The sequence below is a fragment of the Aquila chrysaetos genome, chromosome 10, assembly GCF_900496995.4.
Source record: "Aquila chrysaetos chrysaetos chromosome 10, bAquChr1.4, whole genome shotgun sequence".
In the NCBI taxonomy this organism is placed as follows: domain Eukaryota; kingdom Metazoa; phylum Chordata; class Aves; order Accipitriformes; family Accipitridae; genus Aquila; species Aquila chrysaetos.
Genome location: NC_044013.1, coordinates 24,503,989 through 24,516,490, shown reverse-complemented (window position 1 = coordinate 24,516,490; position 12,502 = coordinate 24,503,989). Strand labels below are relative to the sequence as shown.

General features: G+C 47.5%; 1 protein-coding gene and 1 long non-coding RNA gene across 3 annotated transcripts in view; one reads left to right on the top strand and one right to left on the bottom strand.

The window, feature by feature from the left end:
- The window catches only part of ST6GAL1 (ST6 beta-galactoside alpha-2,6-sialyltransferase 1), a 49,258-nt gene extending 38,336 nt beyond the window's left edge, over positions 1-10,922 (top strand). For both annotated transcript variants that reach the window (XM_041126470.1, XM_041126471.1), the window contains 3 exons: positions 5,882-5,983; positions 7,256-7,430; positions 9,427-10,922. In XM_041126470.1, the coding sequence (XP_040982404.1) occupies positions 5,882-5,983; positions 7,256-7,430; positions 9,427-9,668 (519 nt within the window). In that variant the 3' untranslated portion in view covers positions 9,669-10,922. The remainder of the gene's footprint in view (positions 1-5,881; positions 5,984-7,255; positions 7,431-9,426) is intronic.
- LOC115347043 lies at positions 2,384-3,579 on the bottom strand. Its single transcript, XR_003925353.1, has 2 exons — positions 3,536-3,579; positions 2,384-2,665 (listed from the first exon to the last, which is right to left on the bottom strand). It is a non-coding gene; the product is annotated as an uncharacterized LOC115347043 (long non-coding RNA).
- Positions 10,923-12,502: the final 1,580 nt, after the last annotated feature.

The following is a 12,502-nucleotide window of genomic DNA, read 5'->3' as shown; positions in this document are numbered from 1 at the left end:
GATTCCGCAGACTCTTAGATAACGCATTAACCGGGGCTGTTCAATGGCTGAAGACAATTGGCAAAGGACCCACCTTTAAAGCTGTAGCCTGCACGCAGCCAGGAGAGGGTGGGGGCTCTGGTGGCAGTCGGAGTGTCCAGGACCTCATTGCAGAGCATGGCAGAAAGTACCTTTAATGCAAGGCGTTGCTTACCGAGTTAAATTTTCTCTGACTCTCTGAGAGCTCTTCCTAGGTATGAGGCTGTATGTCTGCTAATTTTCTTTGGACTTCAGTAGGCTTTGAGGCAGACTCTCAGTGGTTAGGAACATGTCTAGCAATACATTAGCAGGGTTAGTATGCCACCCATTCAGGAGCAGAGTGAGACCCACAAGAGAGACTGCCGCTGCTCTACGTACATCTCAGATGGTGTTTGCAGCCTACTTCCATGTGTCTGTTACCCCCCGTGTTTGCCCATTTCAGGGAGAGAAATTTTCAAGTGTGGACATGCAGAGAGAAGAGGAAATCACAGTAGTGCGTGCTGGTGAGGGAATGGAGTGGGACAGTAAATACGGAATAGGCCAAGGGCCGCTGGATGAAAGACCTGGTGCAGCATTGCAGCGTAGAGTACGAGCACCTCCTCACCCAGGAAGATGGGGAGGAGGCTGTAGGCACATGAAGACTGAGGGAGTGAGTGGGGGAGAGTTGGGGGACTGAAGCGTAGCTTTTGTACTCCAGAACCGAAAAGGCGGTTTGCTTTCCTCACCCCAAAGCTAAGATTTATAGGCCTGGAGTTTTTTCATCTGCCTCTGTGTGAGGAGTCCATGGGTGCTGCCGTGTAACAAGGTTTGAAGTTTCTCAAAGCAGCAGCAGGAGCTTGGCCATCCTCTTCAAAGGCAAGATGCGGAGCTAGCTTGTAACCAGTTTCCCTAGTTCATTTTGTGTGTCTTTTGAAGTACGTTCTTGCTTCTTGTGTGAATGCTGTTGCTACCTCTTTCTGCCCTTGGGTCTCACCTTCTCCCCTTGCTACCATGCTCTGTTCTGCTGCTTTCTGCATCTCGATTCGCCTGTGTTAAACCACCAGTCAGATGCCGGACAGTTAGTCCTTTCTGAACCAATCTGTTTTTAGCAGACGTATCTGGCTGCTGACATCCTTCTTCCTCTGCCCTGTTTGACCTCTCCATTTTTTTTATCTGTCCCTTCTGTGTGTATTTTTATGATGTCAGATAGGTGTTATCACTTAAGAAACCTTTCTTTGGGGGATGTGCTCATTGCCAAACTTACTGTGATATGAAACCAGCAAAAACATGTACGTGACCTGTGTGATACTAGGGTTATCTGCACAGGGAGGAGGGTAACTGTGTGATTGTACAGCTGTAATATAGCAGTAATAGCTCTCCATGTGGATGCTCTTATTTTGGACCAAGTGTAGTTATAGCCACGTCATTATAGTGCTTCTGTTCTTCATGCAGATCAGCCTGCAGCCATGGGTTTTTCATCTGCCGCCATCCCCTCTGAACAGAGACACCAGCTAAGAAAACTTCAATTGCAGGGAGAGCAAAGTTGTTCCAGTTTTTAGAGTTAACTCAAAGTTAACTCAAAATGCAGCATTGATCTAGCTGCTGAACAGGGCAAAAGATGCTCTCCATGTGAATAGTGCAGAGTCTCTCTTCTGGAGTTTCTAAGCTGAACAGCTCTAATTGCAGTCCCTGTTATCTTCAGGAATCACTGGACTGGGAGCCTGGTTTTCTTCTGTGTTTTTTATTTGCACTTTTAATGGTTCAGTGCTGTTTTAGTCATGGCAACATCATTTTAACCTTCTTGTTAGTAGGGTTGCCTGATCACACTTTGTTTTCAGCTTGCTGCAGGAGCTGTGCCTTGCAGAGAGCTCTTGCAGGCATCAGGTACTGGCTGGACAAGCTGTAATTTGTTCTTGTTCTGGGTTTGGCTTTTCTCATAAGTGGTCACTGGGAACAGGGATGGGATTGTGGCTTGGCTGCTCTTATTTTGGCTCTTACTAGTGATCAGTCCTCAGCCCATTCCCAAAATGAAGCAAATGGGATCTGAATCTAATATGTCAAAACTAGTCTGTATTGAGTAGTATCCCTTTGGCACGTGTGGCCAGTGGCCCTAAGTTGCTTAATAATTATTTTAAGATATTTTTCTGTAATTTGGGGACCAGTCTCTAGCACATATCTGGCGTGGATGGTTTTAACAGTACAGTGGGGTATCTTGTTCATCTGTGTTCATAGGGAAAGATTAATAGATTGATACTGGCAGGAGAGGGGGAAATTTGGGATCCTCAGATCTGAGGATAGGCTTGTAGGTCCACCAGCTTGGTAGTCATTCTAACTAAAGAAATCCTTTAACGTTACCTTGCTTATTTTCTTAGACCTTCACTGGTTCATCAGTACTCCTTCCTTTAATGGCATGTTTTCCTGCAGTCTCACGCAAGGCATCAGTTTGCCCTGGGAAAGCAGTCACATCTTGTGAAAATAAGGGCTGAAGAGTGTGCAGAGGGAGTACAAATGTCGTTCTCTAGGACACAACTCCTTTCTGCAGAGCTGACCAAAGTCCAGAGTACGTCATTCCTCCCAGCCCTTGTTTACAGTTCTCCTTGGCTGGCTTCTCACTGTTGCGGAGAGCACTCTGCTTTGGCTGTGTTTGCTGTCATTGGCACTAACGAGTCTGCAGGGAGGAAGAGAAAGGAGATAGCACATCAGTGGAATGGCGTAAGATTGTGATGGGAAAGGAGAACATGTTTAGATTAAAGGGCATTGACTGTGGTAGCCGGAGAGAAGGAACTCATTTTGATACAGTCAGTAAACGTACCAGGAGGGTAGGGGCTGAATTAGCAAGTGTGATGGGTTGACCCTGGCTGGTTGCCAGGTGCCCACCAAAGCCGTTCTATCACTCCCCCTCCTCAGCTGGACAGGGGAGAGAAAATATAACAAAGAGCTTGTGGGTCGAGATAAGGACAGGAGAGATATCACTCATCACTTACCGTCACGGGCAAAACAGACTCAACTTGGGGAAATTAACTCACTTTATTACAAATCAACCAGAGTAGGGTAATGAGAAAAAAACCGAATCTCAGAACACCTTCCCTCCACCCCTCCCTTCTTCCCGGGCACAACTTCACTCCCGGCTTCTCTACCAACCCCCCCCAGCGGCACAGGGGGAACGGGGATGGGGTTTACGGTCAGTTCATCACACGTTGTTTTCTGCCGCTTCATCCTCCTCAGGGGGAGGACTCATCACACTCTTCCCTGCTCCAACGTGGGGTCCCACCCACGGGAGACAGTCCTCCACGAACTTCTCCAACGTGGGCCCTTCCCACGGGCTGCAGTTCTTCACGAACTGCTCCAGCATGGGTCCTTTCCACGGTGTGCAGCCCTTCAGGAGCACACTGCTCCAGCGTGGGTCCCCCACGGGGTCACAAGTCCTGCCAGAAAACCTGCTCCGTGGGCTCCTCTCTCCACAGATCCGCAGGTCCTGCCAGGAACCTGCTCCAGCGCAGGGTTCCCACGGGGTCACAGCCTCCTTCGGGAAACCCACCTGCTCCGGCGTGGGGTCCTCCACGGGCTACAGGTGGATGTCTGCTCCACCGTGGACCTCCATGGGCTGCAGGGGGACAGCCTGCCTCACCATGGTCTTCACCACGGGCTGCAGGGGAATCTCTGCTCCGGCGCCTGGAGCATCTCCTCCCCCTCCTTCTTCACTGACCTTGGTGTCCGCAGGGTTGTTTCTCTTACATGTTCTCACTCCTCTCTCCGGCTGCCGAATCTGCCTGTCCCAACTTTTTTCCTTCTTAAAAATGTTATCACAGAGGCGTTACCGCTATCGCTGATTGGCTCGGCCTTGGCCGGCGGCAGGTCCATCTTAGAGCCGGCTGGTATTGGCTCTCTCTCGAACACAGGGGAAACTTCCAGCAACTTCTTACAGAAGCCACCCCTGTAACCCCCCCCGCTACCAAAACCTTGCCAGCAAAACCAATACAGCAAGGTACTTGCTAAACAGGGAATTGGCTAAAGAGCAAATTAACTAGGAAATTAATAGGTCAGCTAACTAATTAGGATCAAAAAGCTGGGCAAGGCAATTAAGTCATGTAGCAATTTAAATGAATTTAACTACTTGGAAAGAATCAGTCAGTATTAAACAGAACAAATAGGCACTAAAGGTATCTGGGGAGCCAGATTCCTCCAGTAGACAGGTTAAGTGACCAATAGATAACTAGTAGTGCCAAGAGCCAGCTCTGTGGCGTGGGGAAGGAAACAGCAAACACCCTGTGGCTGTGGAGGTGCTCCCCACCTGGTTTCTTATCCCTTTGCTTTTGTGCCTGTCCCAGCTCTCTGGGGGTTTGTGTGCCTCTGCCAACTCACATGGCTTTGCTTGGCTGACCTTTGCTTTCTCTGATGCTCAATCTCCCTCGAATCCTCCTTTCACGTGTTTCACATCAGAAAAGTTCCTGAAAGATTTCTAGCCTTTAAATAGAAACAATGAAATGAAAATAAAGCGCTTGTGTTCCATGCCCTATTCCTGTCCTGTTGCAGCGCTCCGTCCCACTCGTACCTGGCTAAGGGGATGGCTGGTGCCAGCTGCCGTGCCCTCGCCTTGCCTCTGCCTCTGGTGTCCATGGACTGGAGGCAGAAGTTCACACCTGCAGCCTTGCACGCTTCAGTAACAAGTGGCCTAGATATTTTAGCTACTGTAGGGAAATGAAACCAGGCAGTACACGTGGTCGAGGCCAAAGCCTAATCCCGCAGAGTTAAGAACAGATGTGAGGAAACCCTTTTTGCTTTTGGAATCATTTGCATCTGGGCTGGCCAGAGCGTCCTTGTGCTCTGGTTATGAGGACAGCCAGGAAGGCAGCCTGCTGCTGGGGGCAGCAGGGATACTCAAGGATAAATTGGCTAGCTCTTAATTAGATCCATGGAGAAAAACGGGACAAATGGGAGCCGATTTTTATGATGATGCTTTTCTTCAGCGGATGTTTACAAGCTGTGCCTGTACAGGTTATGCCTTTGGGTGGGGAGGACGGGAGATCAGTCCCTGTCTTGTGTGATTCTGACTGTTTGGTTTTGCTACAGATGTGGGTTACCCTTGGGTGTCACATGCTGTAGAGGGCAACTTCTCTGTTTGAACCACCTGGTTCTGTTCCTTTGGGAAAGCCACCGGTGGAGCAGTCTCTCTCCACCAATACTGTCTCTAGCCCATGTACTTTGCTGTTGTGGTGCTTTCCTTCTCATTGCTGCTCTGAGGGGATTCAAACCTCCCTCGCCCACGTCGCACCATCCTGCTCCGGAGAGGTGAGGTGGGGCTCGGCGCAAGGCAGGGTCGCCTGGGGGTGCCGTGGCCACCCACGTCTCTCGCAGCAGTGGTCTCGCAGCAAGTTGGCCCGGTGCTGAGCCCTGGCTGCCTGAGTTTGTCCTGCTCAGGGGAAACCACCCGCGTGCAGGCTTGTTCTGGTTCAAGCGAAGGTTTTGGATAAAGCCAACAGTGCGTTTGTGTTAGGCTCTTACTGGACTGTCCTGGTGACTGGTGGCAGCAACCGATATTCCCACCTGCTTCTGGTAGTTGTAGCGATGGTATCCATCATACAAGCTGCGTCACTCTATGGGTCCTGGCCTCATTTTATTATTGAAGATGGACAGAGAAAACCTCGTAAAGCGTAATGGCAGTCTTTCTTATGACTGGCCACTAAATCCTATGCGGCTAGACAGGGCTGAAGTGAGCGTTGGAAGGGCATCACTGGGGGTTGTGTCCTTGCCTGCATACAGTGGGGCATGCTCAAACACTGGCAGTGGGGTGGCTGTGGCTGTATTCAGGTATGTTTTACTGCTTGGCTGCCTGCTAATTCTGACAGCATACTGTATATTATTGTATTTGTTGTTGTTTTTCAAGCTCGTAACTGTTGAGGAGCAGCAGTTCCTGAGGGAAGCGCTATATAACACTGGAATCTTAATCGTCTGGGATCCAGCACCATATCATGCAGAAATTCATGAGGTAAGGCTGAGTTTTCTGTAAATAAAATCAGTCATATACTTTTAAGTGCATCTGTTAACCCACTTCTTCCTAATATGGGCACTCACTCATTTTAAGGCCGTTCTTGTTTACCTCTTCGTTATCATGGGTATATCCATATGTACTTCTGAGGATATCCCATGCATGGGTGCTCCTGGGGAAACATTTGCCTGTTCCTGATCCCTGTGAAGGGCCTCAGGCCAGGTGTAACGGGTCACCACCTTTACTTTTGCATGGGCTCATGCTGCAGGGAGGACGTCACTACTGGCTGCAGCAGCTGTCGTCTCATCAGAGGATGATCTCCTCTTTCTGACAGTTGCTGTAAGATTTTCTGATGGTTAATGCTTGGATATTTCAAGCACCAAGTCAGACATGAGATATACTCAATGCATTATGAATGGATTGGGAAACCCTCTGAAGATCTTAGGAAATGTCTCCTCTCTGTGTCAGCTAGGCTTTCACTTGTGGGTGTTGCAATCCCTCTAGCATTCACTTTTCATTTGAGTACAAAAGGGCGTTATTTGATAAGTGATGAGCTTTGGAGGCTCAGGGTGAAAGCAGGTGGGAGTGAATAGTCCATTCTTTGCTTTTATTTTAAGCTCTGTCTGTAAATGAGAGGTCTTTGCGTTCCTTTCTCTGGACTGCATTTCCTATTTTCTCACAGATGTTTATTCTTGTGTCTAGTTCCACACCTCCAGGAGACATGAGGGTATATGTACGGCATGTTTAAGAGTCAGTAAAACCAGGATGGAATATTTTTAGCATAGGAAAAAAAATCTCAAAATGACTTTAAGAAAACATAAACCCTTCCTTCCTAAGTGTTTTTACTGAAAGGGGAAGTTTTAGGATGGAAATCAGCTCAGCCTGGTTTAAGAGCCTGTGCTGGGGACATGTGCCTGCAGAATAGGATGCTTTGTACTCCAGCGTGGAGAGGGGTCAGGGTCTGTAACATTTAAGGCAGAGTTCTCAACATCATCTGCTGTTGGGGGGTGCATAATTAAATTATACAAGGTGCTGATCTTGTTTAATGGTCCTTCACTGAGATTTGGGTTTTCCCTGCTCTGTTCACTGAGTCGAGTCACCACAGTAACCCGAGGGGCAGATGAGATGGTGGGGGACAGCGAGTGAGTGGATGTAGGTATAGCCAGACCTTTTCCTCCTGGCAGCAGCAGGTTCACTCACCCTTGTTTCCTCTTGGTTATGGGAAAGAGTGGGCTAGAAATAAAAAGAATCTGACTTGTTTCTGTTTTGCAGTGGTACAGAAAACCAGACTACAACTTTTTTGAAAGCTATAAGTTGTATCGTAGTGCACATCCAGAGCAGCCCTTCTATATCCTGAATCCAAAAATGCAGTGGCAACTCTGGGATATTCTGCAGGAGAATTCCCTGGAGCATATTCAGCCTAACCCACCATCATCAGGAATGCTTGGTAAGATAATTGCCCTCTAAACTTCTTGTTCAGTTTGCAGGCAGGAACTCTCCAGGATGCCTTTTTTCAAAGACAACTACAGATTTATGGTGCTTATCAGAGTTGCTTTTACAGTGTTTGTCTTATGCCAAAATTTAAGCTTCCTGTCTTTAAAGTAGCAGCTCAGTTGTGTTAAAGTAAGCAGTTTGCAGCACCCCTCTGAAGCAGCAGTTACAAACATGGCCTGGTTCCACGTGCAAACACGAGAGCAGATAGCAACATCAAAATGGTCTCTAGGATTTCTAGCTTCTAGTGCCAGAGCAGTTCCCACGGGATGTGAGAGGAAGGATATGGCTCCTGTGGGCTCAGATCTTGTCAGGCAAATCTGGTTACTGCAGATGAAATCTAAATGCTTGTCTGTTTATCCTTTCCATATATAAATATGGAAATATATATATGAAAAAATATATATAGCTAAAGACTTACTGGGGAGCTGGGGATGGTCAGACTGAATAGTTGCCCTGAAAAGTTCAGTGATATTCCCCCTTATTCAGCATGCTAACACCTTGTTTGTCAGCATGCTAAATCCAGCCTCTCAGCGAAGAGGCTCATTTTACGTTCTGCTGTTGCAAAGTTTTTCCTTCTTATTGGAGAGCAGATCTCATGACCAGCTGAATAAAAAGGAGTGAACTTCTCAGGAAGTTCACATGTATTTGAAATCACAGTGTAGACGTATGGTCCTGTTTGCCACGTGGATGTCCAACTGCTGTGCTTCAGCCTCTCCTCTGCTCCCATCTCTGCTCCCATCACTGCTGGGGCACAGGCACCCTTCTACCTCTGTGTAAACAGAGTCACTTCTTATTTTTGCCGGTCAAATGTCTAATTTTCTTCCACAACCTTGCTCTTGCCCAGCACTTACTACATCATTGCCGGGATACGTGCAGAGCAACTGCGTAACAGCATAGTCAATGACTTCAGCAGCAAAATTGTTGTTAACTGGAGTTAGGGGCTCAAAGGCAGGCATGGAGCCACATCAGACAGCAAATTCCTCTGTGGCTTAACTTTGGGCCAAGTTATCTGCTTTGTAAAACAAGTCACCTTGCCAGACTCAGGGGTGCAGACAAGTTCCAGTTTGCAGCTCTCGGTTTCCTGGAAGGCCTAAGCGTGGATGAAAATTGTCATTTGAAAAGGTGGATGAAAACATGTTTAAAATGCACCTTAGTTAAACAATTGGTTTCACGGATGGGTTCTTCTAATGTCTTGTAAACTGTGTTCCTCTGATCATGCATGGTCCCTGATGTCTCAAATGCCACGTGAATTTTCTGTGATACTATACATTGGTTCTATTTCCCTAGTATGTTCTCGCTATTTCTTGCACTTGGAAGAAAAGTAGCCCGTAACTATGGCTTACTTCTGCTCTGGCCAGAAAGTTGACAGGTCGGTCTGTGCCCAGCGCTGGCGTGAATGTCCTCGGGTGGTTCCTGTGCCTGTCAGAAGACACAGGAGGGCAGCACTGCTCTGCTGCGGGGGTCCTGGGGGAGCCTGGGGAGCAGAGGCTGCTCCCTCTCCACCAGCCAGCTCCAAGCACAGTCGCTTTCACATCCCCTGCCTTCACAAGAGGCAGGTGGAGAAATGGTGAAGGTCGTCTCATCGCTGCTTACCCAAGCAGGTTTGAGATGGGGTGTTTGGATCAGCTAATTGTAGCACACAGTTGGCAGACGCCCAAGTTTCCATGAAGGTCACGGAGAATGGTAGCACTCTTAAAAATTGGCCTTTTGGCATGGCTGTCGCTATCATCAATCTGCTGTTATCAAGTCAATCGTGCGCTTTGCAAGAGAGGGCTTCAGAAAACAGCCCCATCTGGCCAGACTTGTTTTTTCCCCCTCTCGTCTGAATGTTCAAAAAGAAAACCCTTCCCCTTGGAGCTGGACGCTTCTTGCTGACCGCCTGTCTCGCTGGCACGTTTAATCAGTTCTCTGGTTTGACATGGGGATGTCTGCTTTCTTTCCCTCCCTAGGCATCGTGATCATGATGACGCTCTGTGATGAAGTGGACGTGTACGAATTTCTCCCTTCTAAACGGCAGACGGACATTTGCCACTATTACCAGAAGTTTCACGACCGTGCCTGTACCATGGGAGCTTACCACCCCCTCCTGTTTGAGAAAAACTTGGTGAAGCATATAAACCAGGGCACAGATGAGGACATTTATATTCAAGGGAAAGTTACTTTGCCCGGCTTCCGAAACGTGCATTGCTAGCGGATCAGTTTTTAGTGTGTTTCAGAATTTTTCTTTATTGTCAAAGCACTTTTTAAATCAGGGTTGTCAGATTTGTTAGGTCTAAGCACTGGTGTGTTTTGACAGCTCTTCCGTGTCGCAACACTTGCTCTTAGGACTTTGTTGCCTAACTTCTCCTAGCTGTAAGGCGGTGTTAATACATTGCGGTACATCCACGCGGTATCTGCATGAGCCACTGCAATAAATTTACTCCCGGTGGAGCCAGGCTCATGCAGCCAGTGGATATCTCTGTCTTCATCTCAATCAATGATGGTGTATGGGAGGCGCAGGAGATGCTTTCTAAGCAGAGATTGCACAAGTCAGGATCAAATGCCGAATATAGTTTGGTTTGCTTCCAAGGAGTTATGACAGCCAAAAACCTGATCCATTGGAAAACAAGAAAAATAATTTAAAACTTGTTCCCAAAGTCCTAGGAGCTCTTTGGAGCAGGGCTGATTTATGGAAACACTGTCAAAGCTGTGTACCGATAAGCTAAACCCCTAGTCCAAAATATTTGATTTTTATAAACAGTTTGTAAAATAACCATGGCAAGTTCCTTTCGAATTGTAAGACTTCCGAAACCATTCAGGTGGCATTTTTGGCAAAGGAAGAGGGAGGCAATTCACAATTCAGTGATTCTTGCAAGACTTTTTAATGTTTTTACTTTTTCTTAAATTACTTAAAATAAATTTTAGTGAACGTTTACTCCTCCAGTACAGTGCTGTGCTTGGTACAGAAGAAGCCTTATTTCAGAAGCATTTTGGGGAAGGTGCTCCAAGGCACAAATGGGAGAACTCACTGGAAGTCGGTACCTCTTTCCAGCTCTCTTCTGGTCTACCTTTGCAATTGTTGGCAAATTACTTGCTTGGCTCATCTCCAGTAACAGAAATACCACGTAGCTGCTGCTAGATGAGTTCCAGTTTTCTGCAAGTGAACCGAGGTGATCTCTCGGCTGCTGCGTGCTCTTTCTGAATAGGTGGGGAGCAGATGCATCGCTTCCATGCTTCATGAGCGGTGGGCAGGGAGAGTGTGCGTGCTTCTCATGCTCTCTATCATGGGGGGGCCCCCTTTTTTCTGCTCGAGAGGAGTCTGTGGCAGCATGGTTGAAGTAGTAGCTCTGCAATCTCTGTATGTCAGTGAGAACACCTTCCCTGTCCTCTTCCGTACTGATGTGTTTCATGATGTCTGTAAAGAAAGCTTTTCCTTCTCCTGTTTTTAATAAATCCTGTGAAGCCATTTGCCCTTTCTTGCCTTGGCGAAACCAGTGTAAATGTCATTGCTCCGTGGCCCCTGGGACCTGCATCAGCCTTGCGCCAGCGCAGGCAGAGCTGGGAGGGAGCTGCCCACCTGCTCGTTCCAGTAAGCCCACGGCTCATGCCCTGTCTTGGTGAGAGGGCAGCTGCAGAGCTGTTCCTCCAGCTCCGAGGCTTGCTTTCTGCAGGCCCATCGGATGGATTGGAGCTGTTAGTGTTTACGAATTGTGTGTCGTGTCATATATTTATATATAAAAAAAAATTCAGGTCCTTACACTACTGCTCAGGAGCACTAGGACAAGAATGCAATGAAGCCCGTGAGCAGTTGTGTCTTCTTAAGCATTCATTTCCACTGTTAGGCAAGGAGAGAGCTTACGGAGGAAAAGCCTACAGGGGTTGTTTGGGAGAGCCATAGAAAACCTCTCTCCATCTCCACTCTTGAGTTTGTAACAGTCCTACCTCTGGCCCTTGGATCAAGGGATTGTCTGTCACAGCGATTTGCCGCCTTAGTATGTATTTAGTTGGGATTTTAATAGCTTCTGTCTTTTTTCCCTAGGCTGTCTCATTTGTTATTTCTCACAATGTTATTTTCCCCCACCTCCCCTGTTGGGGTGACCGGACCAGCCACCCTCCTTTGCTTGGGCCGTGTAATGGATGGATGGTACCTTGCTGCAGGGGAGCAAGCACTGCCCCAGGAAGCAAGCACAGTCTGCCTGCTGTTCCCCTCGGGGTCCTCCAAACCACCTTCTCCTCTGCAGTGTGCCTGCAAGAAGTCAAAATGTTAAACAGGCTCCCCAGGGTCTTTCAGAGCCCTCAGTTACTTACAGGCAATAGTGTTGCACTGGGCATGAAATCTCAAACATTATGCTATTTTAGCTAGATCCAACATGTGATTCATTTACAATCTAAACAGAGTTTTACAGGAATTGTGACAGAGCTTAAAATAGGCCAGTGTTAACCCTCCTTTTTTTTTCTTTCTTTCTCTCTTTTTGGCCGTATAGATTCAAATTTAATACAAATTGCAAGTGACGACAAGTCTGGTGTTTAGAAGAGCCAAGTTTAAGTTAGTGGGCAGTAATAGCTAGACTGTAACGAAAGCTTTATCCCTCCTGCAGTCTCTAACCATTTCCAGAGTGTGAACAGCTTTCTATCCATGTGGAAAGCAGGAAGAGGGCAACGCTGCCCTTTCCAGTTAGCCACCGAAGGGCTAAGTACTGGGAAGGATGCTCCATAATGATACGGGAAGGATGTGGGGGAAGGTCAGCACGTCTGGGGACGAGGAGAATGAAAGGATTATTTTAGGTTTTGATGTAGGAAAGATCTCTCCTCTTGACTGTGGTGTTATTTCTGCTTCTGAGTATTGCTTAGAAATTATCTTCCTTAGCTGTAACTTCATAACTCCTCCCTGAAGTATAAACTGGCACTCGCACAAGCTACAATCTTTGAAGTCCTGAAAGTGAAGGGGAAAGGAAAGGGAATGAAAGGGAAATACTGGAAGGTGATGGGAACTCTAGCTTAATTTCAGAGACACATCACCCCTGCATTGTCTTGACTTCAAGTTTA